Below are 19,724 nucleotides of genomic sequence, written 5' to 3' on the forward strand. Positions count from 1 at the left end.
TTAAATGGAGCTGTGATGCAGAGTCTGGGCTGGTAAGGGTGGTGAGATTGGTGTGGGATGGAAGGAGAGGATCATTGTTGCTTTATAATACTTGGTGGAGCGGGGATTTCTTTCATATAAAGGTACTGGCAATGTGACAATGGTCTTTTGTTGAAATGATCAGATTCTCCAGGGAATAGATTCTGCAGCTACTCTGTTAGCCTTAAGCCACTACTGAATTTCAACTCTGAAAATTTACTGCTGACCAATGTTTTTCACCCACAATACAAACTCTCTAGGACTAGTTGTCAGACTGTTGCAATCAAAGAGATCAGAAACAGTATTTGTTTAAAGTTGAGTGTTTGAAGATGTAATTGGAGTGGATTGGGGAACTTGAAGCTGTACTCAGCCTTGGCTGTGTCTCACTTCGGACTAATTGATGTGGCCACACAGCTATAATTCATAGACAAAGCTATTTATCCAAAAAGAGTTCTTGTTTTATCCAATAGAAAATTCAACTCCTTCCTCACTCTGAATCATCACTATCTAACAGAATTCCTATGATGATTACTTTTTTTCTTGAAGAATGTCTTTAAAAGATAAAATAAAGAATTGTATTTTTATTCTCTTGATTGGAGCTGGGTGGCATTGACAGGATTAAGCAGTTATTGCCCATCCTAATGGCTGTTGAGAAGGTGATGATGAGCCTACAGTGCTGTTAGGGAATGAATTTAAGATTTTCATTCCAGCAGTGTTAAAGGATTGGTATCATACTGTAAGTCAAGATGATGTACAACATAGAGGGGAGCCCATCCAAGTTGTTTTGTCCTCAGTGGTACGAATTGATGGTTTGGGAGTTTCTGTCAGAACAACAGCAACAGACTACTGTAGTACACTTTGTAGATACAAATAGCAGAGTGTACACCAGCATTACAAAGTATGTGTATTCACGGTTGTGGGTGTGATACCCATCAAGAGTAATGCATAGACCTGGATGCTGTTGAATTTTTGAGTATCATTAGAATTTCACTTCTTTAGATAAGTGGGGAGTATCTCATACAATGCTGACCTGTATGTTGTAGATCATGCACAAGCCTTGAGACATAAGAGGTGAGTTACTTGCTAGAGTACACTTAATCTCTGACCTACTGTTTCAGCTGTGTTTTGATGTGGCTGGTCAATGAAGATACATAAATGGTAGCTGAGTTTCTGTCAGTGATAATCCCTAGAAAGTTGATAGATGAAAGATCAGTTGAAGATGTTTGTGTATAGGACACTGCCCTGAGGAACTCTTGCAATCATGTCCTTGATCTTGGATTACTAACCTCAGCAATTACAACCATCTGTGCTTCAGTCAGATATCAATCCAACCTCTGCACAGTTTCTACTTTATGCCCATTAGCTCCATTTTCTGTAGAGCTCTTTGCTCTCACATGATCAAATACTCTTGCCTCATTTCTTAAATTGAACTCTCTGGTCCTTTTGGCACTAAAGCTATAGTCAAGTGGATTTCAAACTGGGAATCAGTGAGCAGGTTATCAGTGAATTTCATTTGATTCACTGATGACAATGGCTTCCGTGACTTTGCTGATGGTGAGAGTAACTAGCCAGCATGAACATTTCTTTAGTGAACAGGATATACCTGGGCAATTTCTCATTATCGACCAGATGCCAGTGTTGTAATGTACTGGAACAACTTGGTAGGAAGCAGGTCTTTGTCCCAGCAGCAGGGCATTCACTGATTCCAAGGGCTTTGATCTATCTAGTGTTCTCAGCAGTTTCTTGATATACCCATCTGGGGATTATCTTCTGGGATGGTGGAAATCCATTTTCCACTTTTGGGTGAACATAGCAGCAAATGCTTTAGCCTTCAGTGCTCATGTGCTGGGCCCTCTGGTTTAGAGGATCATTCTACTGATGTGATGAAATGATCTATATTGATAGCTTGCCAAACAAAATTTACCAATGCAGTACCTGCTCCTATTAGCCATTTAATTGCTCACCATTATTCCTGACCAGACATAACAGGACTATTGTGTTGGTGTGAGATCACCTATATCTCATAATTTCACCTTGATTTGCTATTTAGCATTCATATGGTCCTATTCATTTAAATGGAAGCTTATCATTTTTAAGTTGCTTCTGACAAGTCCTGCCCCATTCTTCATTGATTCATAATGGCTTGCTGAGAGAGTGCGGGATATGCCTGACCATGAGGTCGCAGATTGTGGCTGTGTATATTCCATCTGCTTCTAATGGTCCAGGGTGCCTCAGGGATGCCAGTTTTAAGCTGAGGTTGGTGAGTGTGGTGGCTGAAGCCCGAAAGTCAAAGCCCCCTAGGTCAGCAAGTCCGGAGGTCGGAGGCCAGATGGCTGAGGGTCTGGAGCCGTGGCCTGGAGGAGGCCTTTCTTGTGGTTGGAGACCTGTCAGTGTGGGTGGGTGGAGGGGTGGAAAGGGAGTTTACTTTGCTGTTATTTCTTGTGTGTTGTCCTTCTGAACACTGCAGGCATGCTGTGCTGCCCCCCAGAAAGTGTGGTGAAACTTGCAGACTGCCTCCACCATATCCTCAGCTCATGTTGGTTGTTAATGCAAACAGTGCATTTCACTGTAACAACACACACAAAATGCTGGTGGAACACAGCAGGCCAGGCAGCATCTATAGGGAGAAGCGCTGTCGATGTTTCGGGCCGAGACCCTTCGTCAGGACTAACCGAAAGGAAAGATAGTAAGAGATTTGAAAGTAGTGGGGGGAGGGGGAAATGCAAAATCCCACATTTCACTGTAAGTTTTGATGCACAAATAAACAGTTTTTATTGTTATCCTTGTACTTTATATTTGAATTTTACATCTTCGGCTTTGTGTCATGGAGCCTTGTGGGGATGGGGTCTCTTAAACAGAATGTTTAATCCCCACATTTAATCTTTCAATGAAATGATTGTGAGATGTCACTCACCTTGACAGTAGTTCAGGCATCTGTCCCAAAGACTTCAAAACCTTCTTGTAAATGGCAGTTTTATTTTTTAGTAAGTTGTCCAGTTTCTGAAAGAAACTCATCACCAATTCCTGAAAACAATTTATCACAAGGTGAGAGTTTTGAAGTGTTATCTGGTCCATGTAGGTAAATGCTTGGAATACTAATTCCACAGTAGAGCAACTTTTTGATCTATGTATACAAGGTAACATAACACTTTTTTTGGAAGCATAGGCTTAAACTGATACACACAGAACTCTAATGTTCAATTCTTGTGGTAATACTTCAGCTGTCTTTCTACGGATGGAATAACCCAGTGTTACAGAAATTTACTTTTAATAGTATGATTAGAAAACTCAGTATAAGTGTTTAATTTGTGTAGTCAAATGATTGGGAAACTCTGTATAAATCAAAAATGAACTGTGGACAGTACAAAAATACTAGCAGCTTCCCAGGGTGCATATGTGATGAGTGAATAATGTGAACTTTTCTCATGGAGTGAAGCAGATGATTAATTGGTTACCATCAAATGCTGAGTGATTATAGCTTCAGGCCAAGTCTGGCAGTGGATTAAAGAGTTCAGAAAAGTGGTGCAAGTCAATGGGTTAAAACATAAATAGCAGATGAAGAATTGAAGAGAAAATAAAGGATGAAGATCGAAGGGTTCAGGTTATTTTAAAGAGCCCCAGTAATTGTTTGTAAGGGGGGGGGGGTTGTGCCTACACACTTACACTTCTGATGACTGTAGGGAACTAATGACTTTCTTACCCTGAACTTCAAAGAAAAAAATGAAGTTGTGTAATGTTCACATTGACAGTTGACGATTGCAGATTACTTTTAGCCAATATGTAGTAAATAAGTAACATGCATTTTTATGCGTTTCATTTCATCAGTGCATTTCAAAATACTTCACTGCCAATGAATTACTTTTTGATTAATGTAGCAAGCAATCTCTAGAAAGCACGTTCCACAAGTTTGTGGATAACTAGTTAATTTGTTATTGACTGCACTGGCTGTAGAATAAATGTTGGTTAGGACACTGGGAGAATCTGCACTCTTCAACAGCAGACTATGTAACTTGATTGGAAACTGAATTTGAGAAGCTAAATAAACCGTACGTTTTATCGTTCTGAGTCTTACGATGCTTCAGGATACCCATTAGTTTTACTAAACTGCAGTGTGAATTTTATGTTTTTAGTTAACAGTACCTCAGAGCACATGTTCTTTGTCATGGATTAAAATGATGCCTACCTAATATTTTATCAATTATGATTTAGCTATTGTAAATTAATTCAAGGCACTGAAGGAGAATTCAGTTTTCTCCATTCTCGACAGGAACTCGCATTGTGAATAAATTAGTAAAAACATTCTTGTGACTTTATATCAGATCCATCTGTTTGAATTTGCATGTAATTACAAATATCTCGGTTAAAGGAGTAAGATTATTTCTTCTGTCTTCTACCATTATTCCTTTCCCCTTACTTGCATGGCCACTTTTAACCATTTCAAACCTGTACTGTAACACTCACAAGTATGCAGCAATTAAAGCTAATGAGGCAAAGACTAGTAATTAAGCTGGCGTATTTTGTTAGATCTTTGACTTGGGCATTGCAAGTGGGGGGAATCCTTAAAAAAGGAAATTCTTCTAGGGCAAGTTACAGCTTTTCAGTTCAAATTCTCCAAATGCAGCTAACTTGCATTATTGTCCTTTTCAGAACTGGCCTATTTTTTTGAAATTTGTAATATTGATTTAGATTTTTCTCTCTATTACGCACATATGTCTTTCTTGACATTTGCAACACATTGTTCTTCCTTGCTTGTAGAGTTATTTTCTAGCCGATCATTTGAATAAAGTCTCTGTTAACTCCATGGCAACCCTAACCAACCCAATCACAGAATTTCCTTTGTCCCCTGGCTTCTCTGCAATTCAACACTAACTTGTTTAAAAACACAAAATGCTCGCAGAACTCAGCAGGCCAGACAGCATCTATGGGAGAAGGTAGTGACGACGTTTCGGGCCGTAACACTTCATCAGGAGTGAAGTAACATGAGATGGTTGAGGGGGGATAAGAAGTGGGGGGAGGGATGGAGTAGAGAGCTAGGAAGTGATAGGCTGAAGGGAACTGGGCTAGGGGGAAGGTGGAGAATTATGGGAAATAAAAGAGAAAGAAAGATAGGGCTGGGGGGAGATTATAGTGAGGGGGGAAAAGAGAGAAAGAGAACCAGACTAAAATTATAGATAGGGGTGGGGTAAGGGGGGGGGGGGCAGGGGTATCAACGGAGGTCTGAGTTGAATGTTCTAGGCGGGAGATAAGGTATTGCTCCATCGACCTGTGTGTGGCCTCATCTTGACAGTAGAGGAGGCCATTGACAGACATATCGGAGTGGGAGTGGTCTGTGGAATTGAAGTGTGTGGCCACAGGGAGATCCCGCCACTGCTGGAGGACTGAGTCTCAGTCGACTGGGAGAACGCTTCGCCGAACACCGGCGCTCAGTCCTCCAGCAGTGGCGGGATCTCCCTGTGGCCACACACTTCAATTCCACAGACCACTCCCATTCCGATATGTCTGTCCATGGCCTCCTCTACTGTCAAGATGAGGCCACACGCAGGTCAATGGAGCAATACCTTATCTCCTGCCTAGGTAGCCTCCTACCTGCCGGCATGAAGATTCAACTCACAGACCTCCGTTGATACCCCTGCCCTCCTCCTCACCCCCATCCCTATCTATTATTTTAGTCTGGTTCTCTTTCTCTCTCTTTTTTGCCCCCTCACTATAATCTCCCCCCAGCCCTACCTTTCTTTCTCTTTTATTTCCCATAATTCTCCACCTTCTCCCAGCCCATTTCCCTCCAGCCTATCACTTCCCAGCTCTCTACTTCATCCCTCCCCCCACTTCTTATCTCCCCTCGACCATCCCATGTTACTTCACTCCTGATGAAGGGTTTCAGCCCGAAACGTTGTCACTACCTCCTCCCATAGATGCTGTCTGGCCTGCTGAGTTCTGCCAGCATTTTGTGTTTTTATTTACTTCCAGCATCTGCAGATTCACTCGTGTTGCCTTTTGAACTAACTTGTTTATCTTTCTTTCCTGGTTGTGCAAAAAGATATTTTTTTTAAAAACTGTTTTTATTGTTTTCAAATAGTTACAGAATAAATGTGCATGAAAAAAAAGTGTTACCCAGCCCCCCTCCCCTTAACCCCTCCCCCCTAACATCCCTATTAAAAAAATAAGAAAGAAAAAAAAAGGGAATGCCTGGATGTTGAAAGATCCCCACATGCTCCACGGAGTTCTCATTTTTTTTAATATATGTTAAAATTCTTTTTCTTTTTACTGGCCCATTAAGCCCATTAACATTAAAACTTAAAAAATTTAGTAGATTAGTCATTATTTTTTTTATTATATTACTCCAATCTATAATAATACCTAATCTTTCCACTTTCGTGGTATCCTGGGAAATCTTTATAAAAATCTCCATGTTGCTATGTGTGTCCCCACCAATCATCCAGGCAAAAAGATCGAAAAAAATTAAAATATAAAGGAAAAAAAATACCCCCCTACTAATGTTATGGAAAAAAGACACAACATTACCCCCTCTGCTGTACGGGTCATGGCAACCGCCATGATTACACACGTGAATCCCGCAGTAACCGATCCACAGCCTCCCAGCCCCCCCGCAACATAAAAAAGTATATGTATAAGAAGAGAAAAAAAAATACTATTCTCATTTAGTATTTCTAAAATTTTACTTTTCTCTTCTATAATATCCATAAATATCCATCACTTCTGTTCCTTGGGTCTATCTTCATCTTTAATCCATTACGTTTGGAAGCCTCTATGTGTAATTAACGAATAGATGGAAGTTCTTGTACAAACTCCTCCGCTTTTCGATAATCGGAAAAAAAAAATTTTCCCTCCTCCGAAAAAATTATCAGTGTTGCTGGATGACGCATTGTAAATTTATAACCCTTTTCCCATAAGGCTTTTTTCGCTGGGTTAAATTCCTTCTTTCTCTTCAACAGGTTGTAACTTATATCAGGATAAAAAAGAATTGGTTTCCCTGCTATCAGTGGCCCGTTTCTATTTTTGGCACTTTGGGCAGCGGCCTTCAGGATCTTTTCTTTGTCTTGGTATCGTAAGCATTTTATCAAAATTGATCGTGGGTTTTGATCAGCTCGAGGTCTTGACCTTAAAGATCTATGCACCCTTTCAATCTCAATTGGAGTTTCTCTTTCCATTTCCAATTTTTCAGGAATCCATTTTTGAAAAAAATTTATTGGATCTTCTCCTTCTATATCTTCTTTAAGTCCAACAATTTTAATATTATTTCGTCTACTGAGATTTTCAAGCTTATCAATTTTTTCCATAAATTGTTTTCTTTCTGATGTCCAAGCAGTATTTTCCTTTTCCATTTTGTCCATTCTTTCAACCATGTCTTCCGTTGTAGTTTCCAAGTCCGTAATTCTTTTTTCCATTTTTTCCTGTCTCTTTGTCATTTTATCAAGCATAATCTCCATATTGGTCATTTTTTTTCGAGTATTTTTTGATTATTTTTAATTACTTTTAATGTGTCTAATTTACGCATTATTTGCCTCAAAGTCTTTTCTATATTTCTAGAAGGACTTTTACCTCTTTCTTCATCTGATCCTTCCGAGAGATTTGACTCTCCCTCTGATTCGTTATCACTTTCAGTTGCAGTGGTAGCTGGGCTTTGTAGTTCTTGTTGCTCCCGTTTGCGCATGCTCCATCCTTCGCGTTTGCGCAGTTCACGATGGTTTTTTCCTTTGGAAGTGGCCAGTGTCGCCACAGTCTCCTGTTCCGTATCGCCGGTGATATAATGTACCTGAGACCGCGGTTCCTCGGTAGACGTGGGCCTTGTTCTTGTTCCAACTTGCGTAGTCTTCCCAGTATTAGTTTTCTTCATCTTCCTTCCTTGAGGCATAGCTTGACACAGTCCGGAGTCGTTTATAAGTAACTTTTAGAAAGTATTGACTAACTTTTCTTCATTTAAACATTAATTTATTAACTTTTTACGGGAGAGCTGGGTCCCTGCGTCTGGATCCTACGTCATCACGTGATGTCCCCCCTGCAAAAAGATCTTTAATCTGAAAGATGCACTAGGTAACTTGTCCCACAGGTGCTGCTTGATCTTTTGAGTATCTAAAAACATTTTCTTTTTTTTTTAAATTTCAAATTTCAAGCTGCTTAGTATTAATGTTTGTTTCTCTTGAATACTTGTCTCTACATGTAGGTACAATAATATTCAATGGAAATTGTACACAATATTGAATATGGAAAGATTTCTATGTAGGCTAAGTCATTATATATGCATGGATTTAATTTGGCACAGTAGCATATAGGTTGGCACAACATTCTTCAGTACCGGTGACTTGGGTTCAATTCCCACCACTGTCTTTAAGGAGTTTATACGATCTCCCCATGACTGTGTGAGTTTCCTCCAGGTGCTCTGGTGTCCTCCCACCTTCGAAAGATGTACCAGTTGGTAGGTTAATTGGTCATTGTAAACTGTTCCATGATTAGGCTAGAGTTATATCGGTGGGTTGCTGGGCAGCGTGGCTGAAAGGGCGAGAAGGGCCTATTCTGTGTTAGATCTCAATAAGTATATAATATAAAACACACAAAATGCTGGAGGAACTCAGCAGGTCAGGCAGCATCGATGGAAAGAAAGAAATAAGTCAATATATCAGACAGTGACCTTTGGGACTGAAAAAAAGATGAGAAGGAAGAGAAAGAAAGTGGAGGGAGGGGAGGCAGAAGTACAAGGTGGTAGGTGAGAGGTGCAGGGAGGGGAGGGGCTGAAGTAGAGCGCTGGGAAGTTGATTGGTGAAAGAGATAAAGGGCTGGAGGAGGAGGAATCTGATAGAAGAGGGTAGAAGATCATGGAAGAACGGAAGGAGAAAGGAGCACCAGAGGGGGGATGGGTAGGTAAGGAAAAAGGTGAGAGAAGGAAGCCCCAGAATCGGGAATGGTGAAGAGGGGGGCCATCACCAGAAGTTCCAGAATTGATATTCTAGCAATTGCAGATTTTCTCGTGTTTGAAATAAATAATATATCCAAACAGGCATTTCACAGCAGCCTGCTCCCATATTCCGTTGTTCTTTAATGTGATTCAATGGTTTACTTTTGTTTCTGAATCAGAAGGATGCAGGTTCAATTACAATTTCAGAAATGAATGTACAATCCAAGTTGACGCTGGGACAGTGCAGTAATCTTAGATGATGTCTTTCAGTTGGAACATTAACCAGGGCTCTCATCTACCCTCCCCAGCCATTCAAAAAGCCCCTTAATGCTCCCCTGTGGAAAGCACCAAACTATCCCTTTTGGATAATATTTAATCCCTTGACCAATTTATTGCTGAAGTTGATTATCTGGTGCTTCACTCATTTGTGGGAATCTTAGTATGAACAAATTGACTGCTTTGCTTTCTAAGCAAAAACAACACTCATACCAGAAACAGGACATTTGCTGAAATGTTTTAGCAGTGTGATGATAAAGATTGTCATACAAGTGCAATTCTTGGCTCTTTTTCAAGTACTTCTTGTTGTCCTTTTTTAACAGAGCATTGACTATTTCTGCATGAATGAATAACTTCCTAATATCAGGCTTCAGTTTGCCTTTCCATCCTTTGAAACCTTTTTGTTCTCTCTGCCTTCCTGTCTCTTGTAGCCTGGTCTATTGTAGTTCCTTAACACTAAAATTTTGTATTGTGTATTATGTGTTTAGATAGGCTTCTCAGTTAGCTCTCTCTAGTCTGTTTAAAACACCACAACTGATTTGGCACACACTCCTAATCAAATATTTGTCTTCTTTGTTCAGAATTCAGAACAGAAACTGCGATCACTTACTGATGAATTAATCCAGAGAGATGAAACAATAACCAACCTTCGAAAGGATAAGCAGAAACTGGAGAAATTGATCCAGGTGAGTTTTCTGAGCACTCCCATGCAGACTTTATCTGATGAACCAATTGGATTAATTTCGAGCTCAGAGATTTACCTTTTTTTTGTTACCTTTGTAATCTCAAAGCCCCTTTTGGCAGCTGAAGAATGTGCTTTCGAACAAGTGTGATGTACTTCTAGCTGCAGATTTATACATTTGATGCATTTGGGTTTGAGGATTACATCAGATTCCAATCTAGCTGGATAGGAATCAAGCCATTTCTCTTTAAATAAAAATGAAAAGCTTTCAGCAAATAAAATGCAGAGCATTTGTAATATCTCTTGGTTCTCTGTAGTGACTGCTGTATTATTGTTTAATGGCAGTGTACTGTAAAGACCTGGATGACATTCATTTCAAGCATAACCATTGCTGCTTTCAGCCACATGCAGATTGCATTTCGCCATATCACTGCAGTCAGGAGGTCTGGGCCACAGTGCAAGATAATATAGTTTCTAATGGGAACTTGTCTGGACTCAGATTTATAGCAACTTGTTCTCTGTGAGTTATTGGTATAAGTAGTGTTCCATGCTAACGTGGATTATTGCAAGAAGTCAACCACTCATCCAGTATTTTGTCAACGTAGGGGGAATTGAGACTGCTTGCAGTGGCATGGGTGAAGCCATGTCAAAGACTGCGTCTTTGAAATGTCTTAGTTGAGGGACTGATTGGGCTTGGGTTTGTGCAGGTAGGATTCAAGCTGGTCTCCTCTTTCCTTTGAGTCAGTGAAATCCATTTATTGATCCTTCTAATAAAAACAGTTTCCCTTTATTTATTCTGAATAAACCACCTTGATTTTGAATCTCTCCAGCATATCCTCCTGGGCTCTAAGGATACTAGCACCAGCTTTTCCTGGTGTTGCTCATCTCTGTTGGCTTTCAAGCTCGTCCCTTATGTGCCTTCCTAATGCGCAATATTCTTCCTCAAGTACTAGCCAGAACTGGGCAGTGCACCCTGCCTGACTAATGTTTAATAAAATATATCCTTCAGATATTATTGGGTCAGTTGGAATGCTGGATGACCAGGTGATATAGTTTAGTGTGGAAGTATTTTCAATAGGAATATAGTATAATAACTGAAAGGACAAAATGAAGCAGTTTGATTTAATTGGAGCAGTTGTTCCTAAATACTTCAGAGATGGAAATGAAGAGCTGCTAGAAGAGGGCACAAGAGCACTCCTTGGTATGGCAGCCGCTCTTCCCATGACTGTTTCAAACTGTAGAGAGTTGTGGACACAGCTCAGCACCTCATGGAAACTACCCTCTCCTCCATGGACTCTGCCTATCCTTCTTACTGCCTCGGTAAAGCACCCAATGTCATTAAAGATCCCACCCAACCCAGGCATTCTCTCTTTTTCCTTCTTCCATCAAGCTGACAGCACATACAACCCAGCTCATGAACAGCTTCAACCAGGCTGTTACAAGACAGTTGAATTGTTCCCTTGTATAAAATGGACTCCTGACCTCACAATCTACCTCATTATCATCTTATACCATATTGTCTACCTGCACCTCACTCGCTGTAGAGAATATGCTTTATTTTGTCATTGCTTTACCTTTTATTGCTTTGATGCACAGTGTAATGAACATTATCCAAGAAAGGTTTTAAGCTGTACTTGGTACATGTGACAATTGTAATCAATGAAAATTCCAGAGACCTGTGTTGGAGTTAGTTATTCTTCCTGTGACCACACGGTTTTCCTCCAGGTGCTCCAGTTTTCTTCCACATTTCAAAGGTGCATTGTTTCTCTAATTTGGGGAAACAAGGATAAAGGTAATTGGCTGGAAACTATTGTTTCCAATAGAACTTTGGTGACTAAGTTGTGTTGGAGTCAAACTTTGACAGAGCTCTTTTCAGCACAGAGGTCAAAGCCAAGTGGTTGTTCCTCCCACATTGGAACTTCCCTTGAATTAGTCCCTCCCTACACTAGGATGCAGTGTCTAGCATGATTTGCATCTGACTAGCTTGATTTTGTATTTTTTAAGGAAGGAAAAAGGGTGATTGGAGCAGCACATTTGATGCGATTTACATGGATTTCAGCAAGTGTTTGGTGGTGATACACGGTAAGTTGATTAGGCAAGCTGAAGCCCACAGGATCTCTGGGAAGGTGCAGAAGGTTAAAATATCACACCGTAGGAGAAATCATGATCAATGGAAGCTTTAATTACTGGAGTGATGATTGTAAGGGGATTCCTCAATTACTTACTTCAATCTCCTTTTTGTTATTTAAATAGATGATTTATTCTAGGTTATAGTAGTTATGATTGAGAAGTTGTTGCTGAACAGGCAGTTGATGGAGAAGAACAACTAAGGAAAAGGACTGTGTGTTATATGGCTGGAGACTAAGAACAGTGGATAAACAGAGGGACTTCTGAGTGTATGTCCATAATCCTCTGAAGATAACAGAACAGGTAAATATGGTGGTTAAGATGTTTGCTTAAGAGATTCTTGCCTTTTATTAGATGAGTTGTAAAATATGAATCAGATGATTATATTGGAACTGCGTCATTACAAAGATTAGTAGGTCACAGTTAGAGCATTGTGGCAAGTCTGCTTACCAAACTGAGGGAAGGATTTGTTGTAGGGTGAGAGAAGATTAATTTCATAGTAGATATAAAAAAAAATCATGCTAAGAACTTGGTGGTCACATGGTATTCATTAGTTTCCTCATGCTGTGAGACTAATGAATACCCTGCCACACCAAGGACTCTTCACTAGTATTGCAAACTGCTTGTTGTATCTTTCACTGTTCTTTGTTTACCTCTGCTGTGCACCACATGCACTTTACATTATATTTCAATAACATGGTAATATTTTGTTTAATATGCTTTTCATGGTGTATGTTTTGTGTTCTGGAAGAACATTGTTTCATTTGGTTGTATATGTGTACAGTAAGGTGGCAATAAACTTAAACTTGGATTTATAATTGTGATGAGGGGCTGACTCATCAGCTGGGATTGTATTAATTGGAACAAAGAGTTGTGAGCAGATTTAATTGAGGTGACTAAAATTATGATAGGCCTATTTAGGCTCAGTAGGAAAGTTTTATAGGATGAGAACTCTGGCGAAGAGAAATAGATTTTAATTAATCGAAGCATTACATATGTTTTTTTTTGCTTAAATGTATGGAGTGAATCTGGAACCTACTGCCTAAAGTGATATGAAAGCATATGTACTTGATGACCTACTTTGATTGTAGCCTACAACTCAATGGATCAATGGCTGGGAAGGATGCAAGCAGCTCCAGTTAAGACTAGCATGGACATGAGGGCTGCTTCCCTTCTATGTTGTAAAGTTTTATGATCTCCTCAGTGAGTGTCCAAAATAAACTTGAGCATGCAGTCATAGCATGTGGCCAGACTGTTTCATGAAATCTTGGAGAGGGGAATTGATTAATGGGAGCTGAGAGAGTGGAGATCTGATTAACATAAGTCAGCACAGCCAAGGTTATTTCAATGGGAATTGTGTGTGGGTCTGATTGACGAAAACCAGAAAAGCACAGACTGATAAATTGTTGGAAAATGAGAAATGGAACTAACAAAGAGGGCATAAAGACTAGCCACAGATTATGTTGACTGAGGCAATTAAGTTGACACAGGTCTACAATACCTTATCCAAAATTCTGAAATCCGTAAAGCAACAAAAACTGAAGATTTTCTCATGGAGTGTGGAGTGTGTCATAACAAGGCTTGTTTGGCGGCAAACAGCTGACATCACTCAGGTGTGACGTGGCAGCATGAGCAGAGGCTGCCAGACATCAGTTGTGGCTCACCACTCGTACTAGTTACACGTGCATTTGCTGTTCGCTGAGATTTTGTGTTCACTGTTGTCTTTGTGTTTAATTTCACCATGAAAATGTCAAAAAGAGCTGCAGATACCCCTATGGGTAACAATGAGAAAAAGAGAAGGAAGCATCTATCATTATCAATAACGCAGAAAGTGGAGTTATTGCAGAAGCTTGATCGTGGTGTGTCTGTGCAGCGTCTTACTGAAGAATGTTTGATGTAGATGAACTTACGGATCATGACTTTGAAGAATTTCATGTCACTAATGAGAAGATGATATCGAACCTCGAAACTTACGCTAAAATGTTATCGAACTAAAGTGTAAATAAGTCAGAGGAAGCTGACATCGAAGAAATGCTGAGCATTGACAATGATGCACCTGTTATGCATTTCTTAAGTGATGGGGAAATTGCTGAAATGGTGTTAAATACAGATAAACATGCAGATAGTAGTGATGATGATGACATAGTGAACACAGGTGAAGAAATTCCCATAGACGATATGGTGAAAATGTGTGACCAGTTAATTGCTGGCCTTGAACAACGTGTATTTATCAGTGAGCAAGAGATTATGGCAGTTTACTCAGTTAAAGAGAGATTGCTTAGACATAAACCTATGTTAATGACATAGATGACACTTGAAAAAGTCTTTAAAAATGCCGTCTGTCATAGTGCTACTTCATAACTTGAGAATCCTGTTCCTGACCCATCAGGTACCTGTAGAGTATCTAGCTTTGTTTGCCAGATGTAATGCAACTTAACTAGAGGTACCTGTATGTATTTAGCTTAGTTTGAACCTGTATATGTCCTAGAGTATTTAAGTTCTACATTTATTCCAGTAAATCATTTACCATGTGTTTGATTCGGTTCGTTTGAAGCTGTATTTTTTTATGTTTTATTGAATGCTTTTGTTGGAAATAAAATGTACTAATCTACTTATGGTCTATAATTATCCCACTATTTCATTTATCAGTATATTACTCTATAAATGAACTGTAATAGTATTTGTAAAAGAGCACGGATGGGGAAAACCTGGAAGTTCTCTCCAGCACTCGTCGTTTGAGCATGTACAGACTTTTTTTCTTGTCATTATTCCCTAAACAATACAGTATAGCAACTATTTACATAGCATTTACATTGTATTAGGTATTATAAGTAATCTAGAGATGATTTAAAGTATATGGGAGGATATGAGTAGGTCCAGAGCTCCCCCAGGTCCTAAAGTCCACCCGCATTGAGGCAGGTTAATTATCAATATAATTACCAATTTTCTGAAATCTGAAAAATTCAGAATTCTGAAATTCAACTGGCCCCATGGATTTCAGATAAGGGATTGTGGACCTGTATAAAGAGCAAGTAATTTGTTCTTATTTTCTGTTTAGGGTTGTTTGATAGAGGAGGACAGACATTAGTTGGAGGTGGGATTGAGTAGTGGGTGAAGTTGTGGGAATAGGAGGGCAAGGCAGAAAGTCTCACAAGGTATCAAGTTGAAGCCAAAGGCCAAGAGGTTGGAACGCAGCAGTGTCTAGAAGACAGATTCAAGCTGGAAAGCTAAATATCCTCATAAGAGAATATAACAATTGAAAAAAGCCAAAGATATAATAACATCATAAATATTTATCTTAATTAGCTTTTGCATAGACCTGATTTGTCAAAAGTTCCTCATATGTTTAACCTTTCATTCCAGGGATCATTCTCGTGAACCTCCTCTGAATAATTTCTAATGCCAGCACATCTTTTCTTAGATCAGGTGCTCATACCTGCTCACAATACTCTCAAGTGCAGTCTGACCAATGCCTTATAAAGTCTCAGCATTACCTCCTTGCTTTTGCTTTCTAGTCCCTTCAAAATCAATGCTACCATTGCGTTTGCCTTCCTTACTACCTGCTCGACCTGCAAGTTAACCTACAGGGAATCCTGCACAAGGACTCTCAAGTCCCTTTGCATGTCTTTTTTTTAAAATTCCGTTCAGTTCAGTTTCAGTTTGTTGTCATTTAGAAACCAGAAATGCAATACAGTTAAAAAATGAGACACCGTTCTCCAGAATGATATCACAAAAGCACATGACAAAACAGACTACACCAGAAAATCCACATAATGTTTGGTAATCCCCAAATCCAGAGTCCGGAGAGGCTGCTGCATATTAATATTGCACTACCATCTTAGCGCGTTACCCGGAAAGGAGCTCCAAACCCACCAGACAAAACAAGACTACCCAGACGCACCAAGTCAAGAGACCAAATCTACCACCCAACAAACCAAAAACTAAAGCTACAAGACCTACACAAAACCACAGTTACATATAGTTATAGTTAACATATTGTTACAACAGTGCAGACAATACCATAATTGATTTAAAAAAAACAGACCATGGGCACAGTAAAAATAGTCCAAAGATGTTAAAAGACTATAAGTTCAAAAGAAACCACCACACCGTTTCCACAAGTCCTCAGGGTCCCGATAGACTCATCATCCCATGCAGGCGGCAGAAGGGAGTACCCCCGCTATGGACTTCCACGGCGCAGCCGGACTCACCCTCGCAGATGCAGCACACAGTGAAAGCATTGTCGGACCCAGCCTCGCAGACGCAGCACACAGTGAAAGCGCCCAGTTTTCTCCCAATTTAGAAAATAGTCCACACCTTTATTCCTTCTACTAAAGTTTTGACCATATACTTCCTTACATATGTCACCTGCCACATCTTTGCCCATCCCCCCAATCTGTCTGAGTTATTCTGCAGACACCCTGCTTCTTCAACACTACCTATCCCTTCACCTATTTCTGTATCATCTGCTAGCAGCCACAGAGCCATCAACTCCTTCCTCCAAATCACTGATGTATAATGTGAAACAAAGCGTTTCAAGACAAATCCCTGCAGCACATCACTAGTCATCGGCAGCCAACCAGAAACGGCCCCCTTTATTCCTACTGTTTGCCTCCTGCCAGTCAGCCAATCGTCTATCCATGCTAATATATTTTACTGTAATTCCACTTGCTTTTGTGAAGCAGCCTCATGTGTGGCACCTTGTCAAAGGTCTTCTGAAAATCCAAATAAACAACTCCACTGACTCTCTGTCTATCCTGCTTGTTACTTCCTCAAAAAATTCTAACAGATTTGTCAGGCAAGATTTCCTCTGGAGAAAACCATGCTGACTTAAAGCATGCTTTATCCTCATCCTTAATTACAGACTCCAACATCTTTCTAATTGGCCTATAATTTCCTTTCTTCTGCCTCCCTCTCTGCTTAAAGAATGGTGTGAATTTGCAAATTTTCTGTACTCAGGAACCATTCCAGAATCTAGTGATTTATTAAAGATCATTACTAATGTCTCAACAATATTTTCAGCTACCTCTTTCGGAAACCTGGCTGTAGTCCATCTGGGCCTGGTGACTTAACTACCTTCAGACCTTTTAGCTTACAAGCACCTACTCATTAGTAATATCAGTGATATTCACTTCTGCCCCCTAACAAGCTAACATTTCTGTCTTTCTGCTAGTTACTGTCTTCCACAGTCAAGACTGACGCAAAATACTATTAAGTTTGTCTGCCATTTCTTAATCGCCCATTACTGCCTCGCCAGTTTCCATATAACCATATAACCATATAACAATCACAGCACGGAAACAGGTCATTCCGGCCCTCCTAGTCCGTGCCGAACTCTTAATCTCACCTAGTCCCACCTACCCGCACTCAGCCCATAACCCTCCACTCCTTTCCTGTCCATATACCTATCCAATTTTACCTTAAATGACACAACTGAACTGGCCTCTACTACTTCTACAGGAAGCTCATTCCACACAGCTATCACTCTCTGAGTAAAGAAATACCCCCTCGTGTTTCCCTTAAACTTTTGCCCCCTAACTCTCAAATCATGTCCTCTCGTTTGAATCTCCCCTACTCTCAATGGAAACAGCCTATTCACGTCAACTCTATCTATCCCTCTCAACATTTTAAATACCTCGATCAAATCCCCCCTCAACCTTCTACGCTCCAATGAATAGAGACCTAACTTGTTCAACCTTTCTCTGTAACTTAAGTGCTGAAACCCAGGTAACATCCTAGTAAATCGTCTCTGCACTCTCTCTAATTTATTGATATCTTTCCTATAATTCGGTGACCAGAACTGTACACAATATTCCAAATTTGGCCTTACCAATGCCTTGTACAATTTTAACATTACATCCCAACTTCTGTACTCAATGCTCTGATTTATAAAGGTCAGCGTTCCAAAAGCCTTCTTCACCACCCTATCTACATGAGACTCCACCTTCAGGGAACTATGCACTGTTATTCCTAGATCTCTCTGTTCCACTGCATTCCTCAATGCCCTACCATTTACCCTGTATGTTCTATTTGGATTATTCCTGCCAAAATATAGAACCTCACACTTCTCAGCATTAAACTCCATCTGCCAACGTTCAGCCCATTCTTCTAACTGGCATTAATCTCCCTGCAAGCTTTGAAAACCCACCTCATTATCCACAACACCTCCTACCTTAGTATCATCGGCATACTTACTAATCCAATTTACCACCCCATCATCCAGATCATTTATGTATATTACAAACAACATTGGGCCCAAAACAGATCCCTGAGGCACCCTGCTAGTCACCGGCCTCCATCCCGATAAACAATTATCCACCACTACTCTCTGGCATCTCCCATCTAGCCACTGTTGAATCCATTTTATTACTCCAGCATTAATACCTAACGACTGAACCTTCTTAACTAACCTTCCATGTGGAACTTTGTCAAAGGCCTTGCTGAAGTCCATATAGACTACATCCACTGCCTTACCCTCGTCAACATTCCTCGTATTCAGTTTTTCAATGATATTCAGCTGTTCAATGATACAGTTTCATTGTATCATTTTCCAGTAGTCTGGTATCCACTCTCATTTTTCTTTAACCCTTTATATATCTGAAAAACTTTTTAAATTCTCTTTTATATTATTGGATGGCTTACTTTCATATTTCATCTTTTCTCTTATTTATGGCTATTTTAGTTGCCTTCTTTTGGTTTTTAAAAGCTTCCCTATCCTCTAACTTTCCACTAATGTTTGCATTAGATGCCCTCTCTTTTGCTTGTATGCTGCCTTTGACTTCCCTTGTCAGACACTGTTGAATACTTCTTCATCTTTGGGATGTACCTTTCCTGCACCTTCCGTATTTCCCCTAGAAACACAAGCCATTTCTGTTCTGCCATCATCCCTGATAGTGACCCCTTCCAAATAACTTTGGACAGCTTCTTTCTCATGCCTCTGTAACTCCCTTCACTCCACTGTAATACTGTTACTCTTCTTCTCAATCTGCACAGTGATCACTGGCCCCTAAGAGTTCCATAACCTTAAGCTCCCTAATCAAATCTGGATCAGTACAAAACACCCAATCCAGAATTGCCTTTCCCCAAGTGTGCTCAACCACAGACTGATCGAAAAAGCCATTTCAAAGACTTTTTACAAATTTCCTCTCTTGGGATCTAGCGCCAACTGATTTTTACCAATCTGCCTGCATGTTGAAATCCTGCATGATTATTGCAACACTGCCCTTTTTACGTGCCTTTTCTATCTCCCATCGTAATTTGTAGCTCACATCCTGGCTACTGTTCAGAGGCCTGTAAGAAACTCTTATCAAGTGTGACAAGAGACCAAGGCGAGGACCAAGGCAAGTGCTGGAGTATCTGAGATTGGAATTAAGACATGATACGAGACTGAGATGAGGACAGGATTCTAAACTAGATGCTAAACGAGAATCCACAGTAGAGCTGGTGATTCAGCACTGAATCTCCGATCAGGTGCTCTTTTAAATATTAAAATATTTAATATTTTAATATTAAAATAAATATTTTTTATTGGCAGCCATGTTTTGGCTGCCAATTATTGGGGTGGGCCTGAGTCTTTAAAGGGGCTGCACCCATATTCCAGCGAGTCAGAGTGAATTTACCCTGGTAACGTGTGCATATTGTAACAAGACACCCTCCCTTACAGCTGACTCCTGACGGCCCTGGCTGCTTTCAGAGACACTTATGGTAATC

General features: G+C 40.1%; 1 protein-coding gene across 7 annotated transcripts in view; it reads left to right on the forward strand.

Moving 5' to 3' along the window:
• LOC140714553 (putative uncharacterized protein MYH16) overlaps positions 1-19,724 on the forward strand; it is a 340,102-nt gene that overhangs the window by 148,881 nt on the left and 171,497 nt on the right. For all 7 annotated transcript variants that reach the window (XM_073025840.1, XM_073025835.1, XM_073025838.1 and 4 more), the window contains one exon: positions 9,787-9,891. In XM_073025840.1, the coding sequence (XP_072881941.1) occupies positions 9,787-9,891 (105 nt within the window). The remainder of the gene's footprint in view (positions 1-9,786; positions 9,892-19,724) is intronic.

Source organism: Hemitrygon akajei, chromosome 22 (assembly GCF_048418815.1).
Source record: "Hemitrygon akajei chromosome 22, sHemAka1.3, whole genome shotgun sequence".
Taxonomy (NCBI): Eukaryota; Metazoa; Chordata; class Chondrichthyes; order Myliobatiformes; family Dasyatidae; genus Hemitrygon; species Hemitrygon akajei.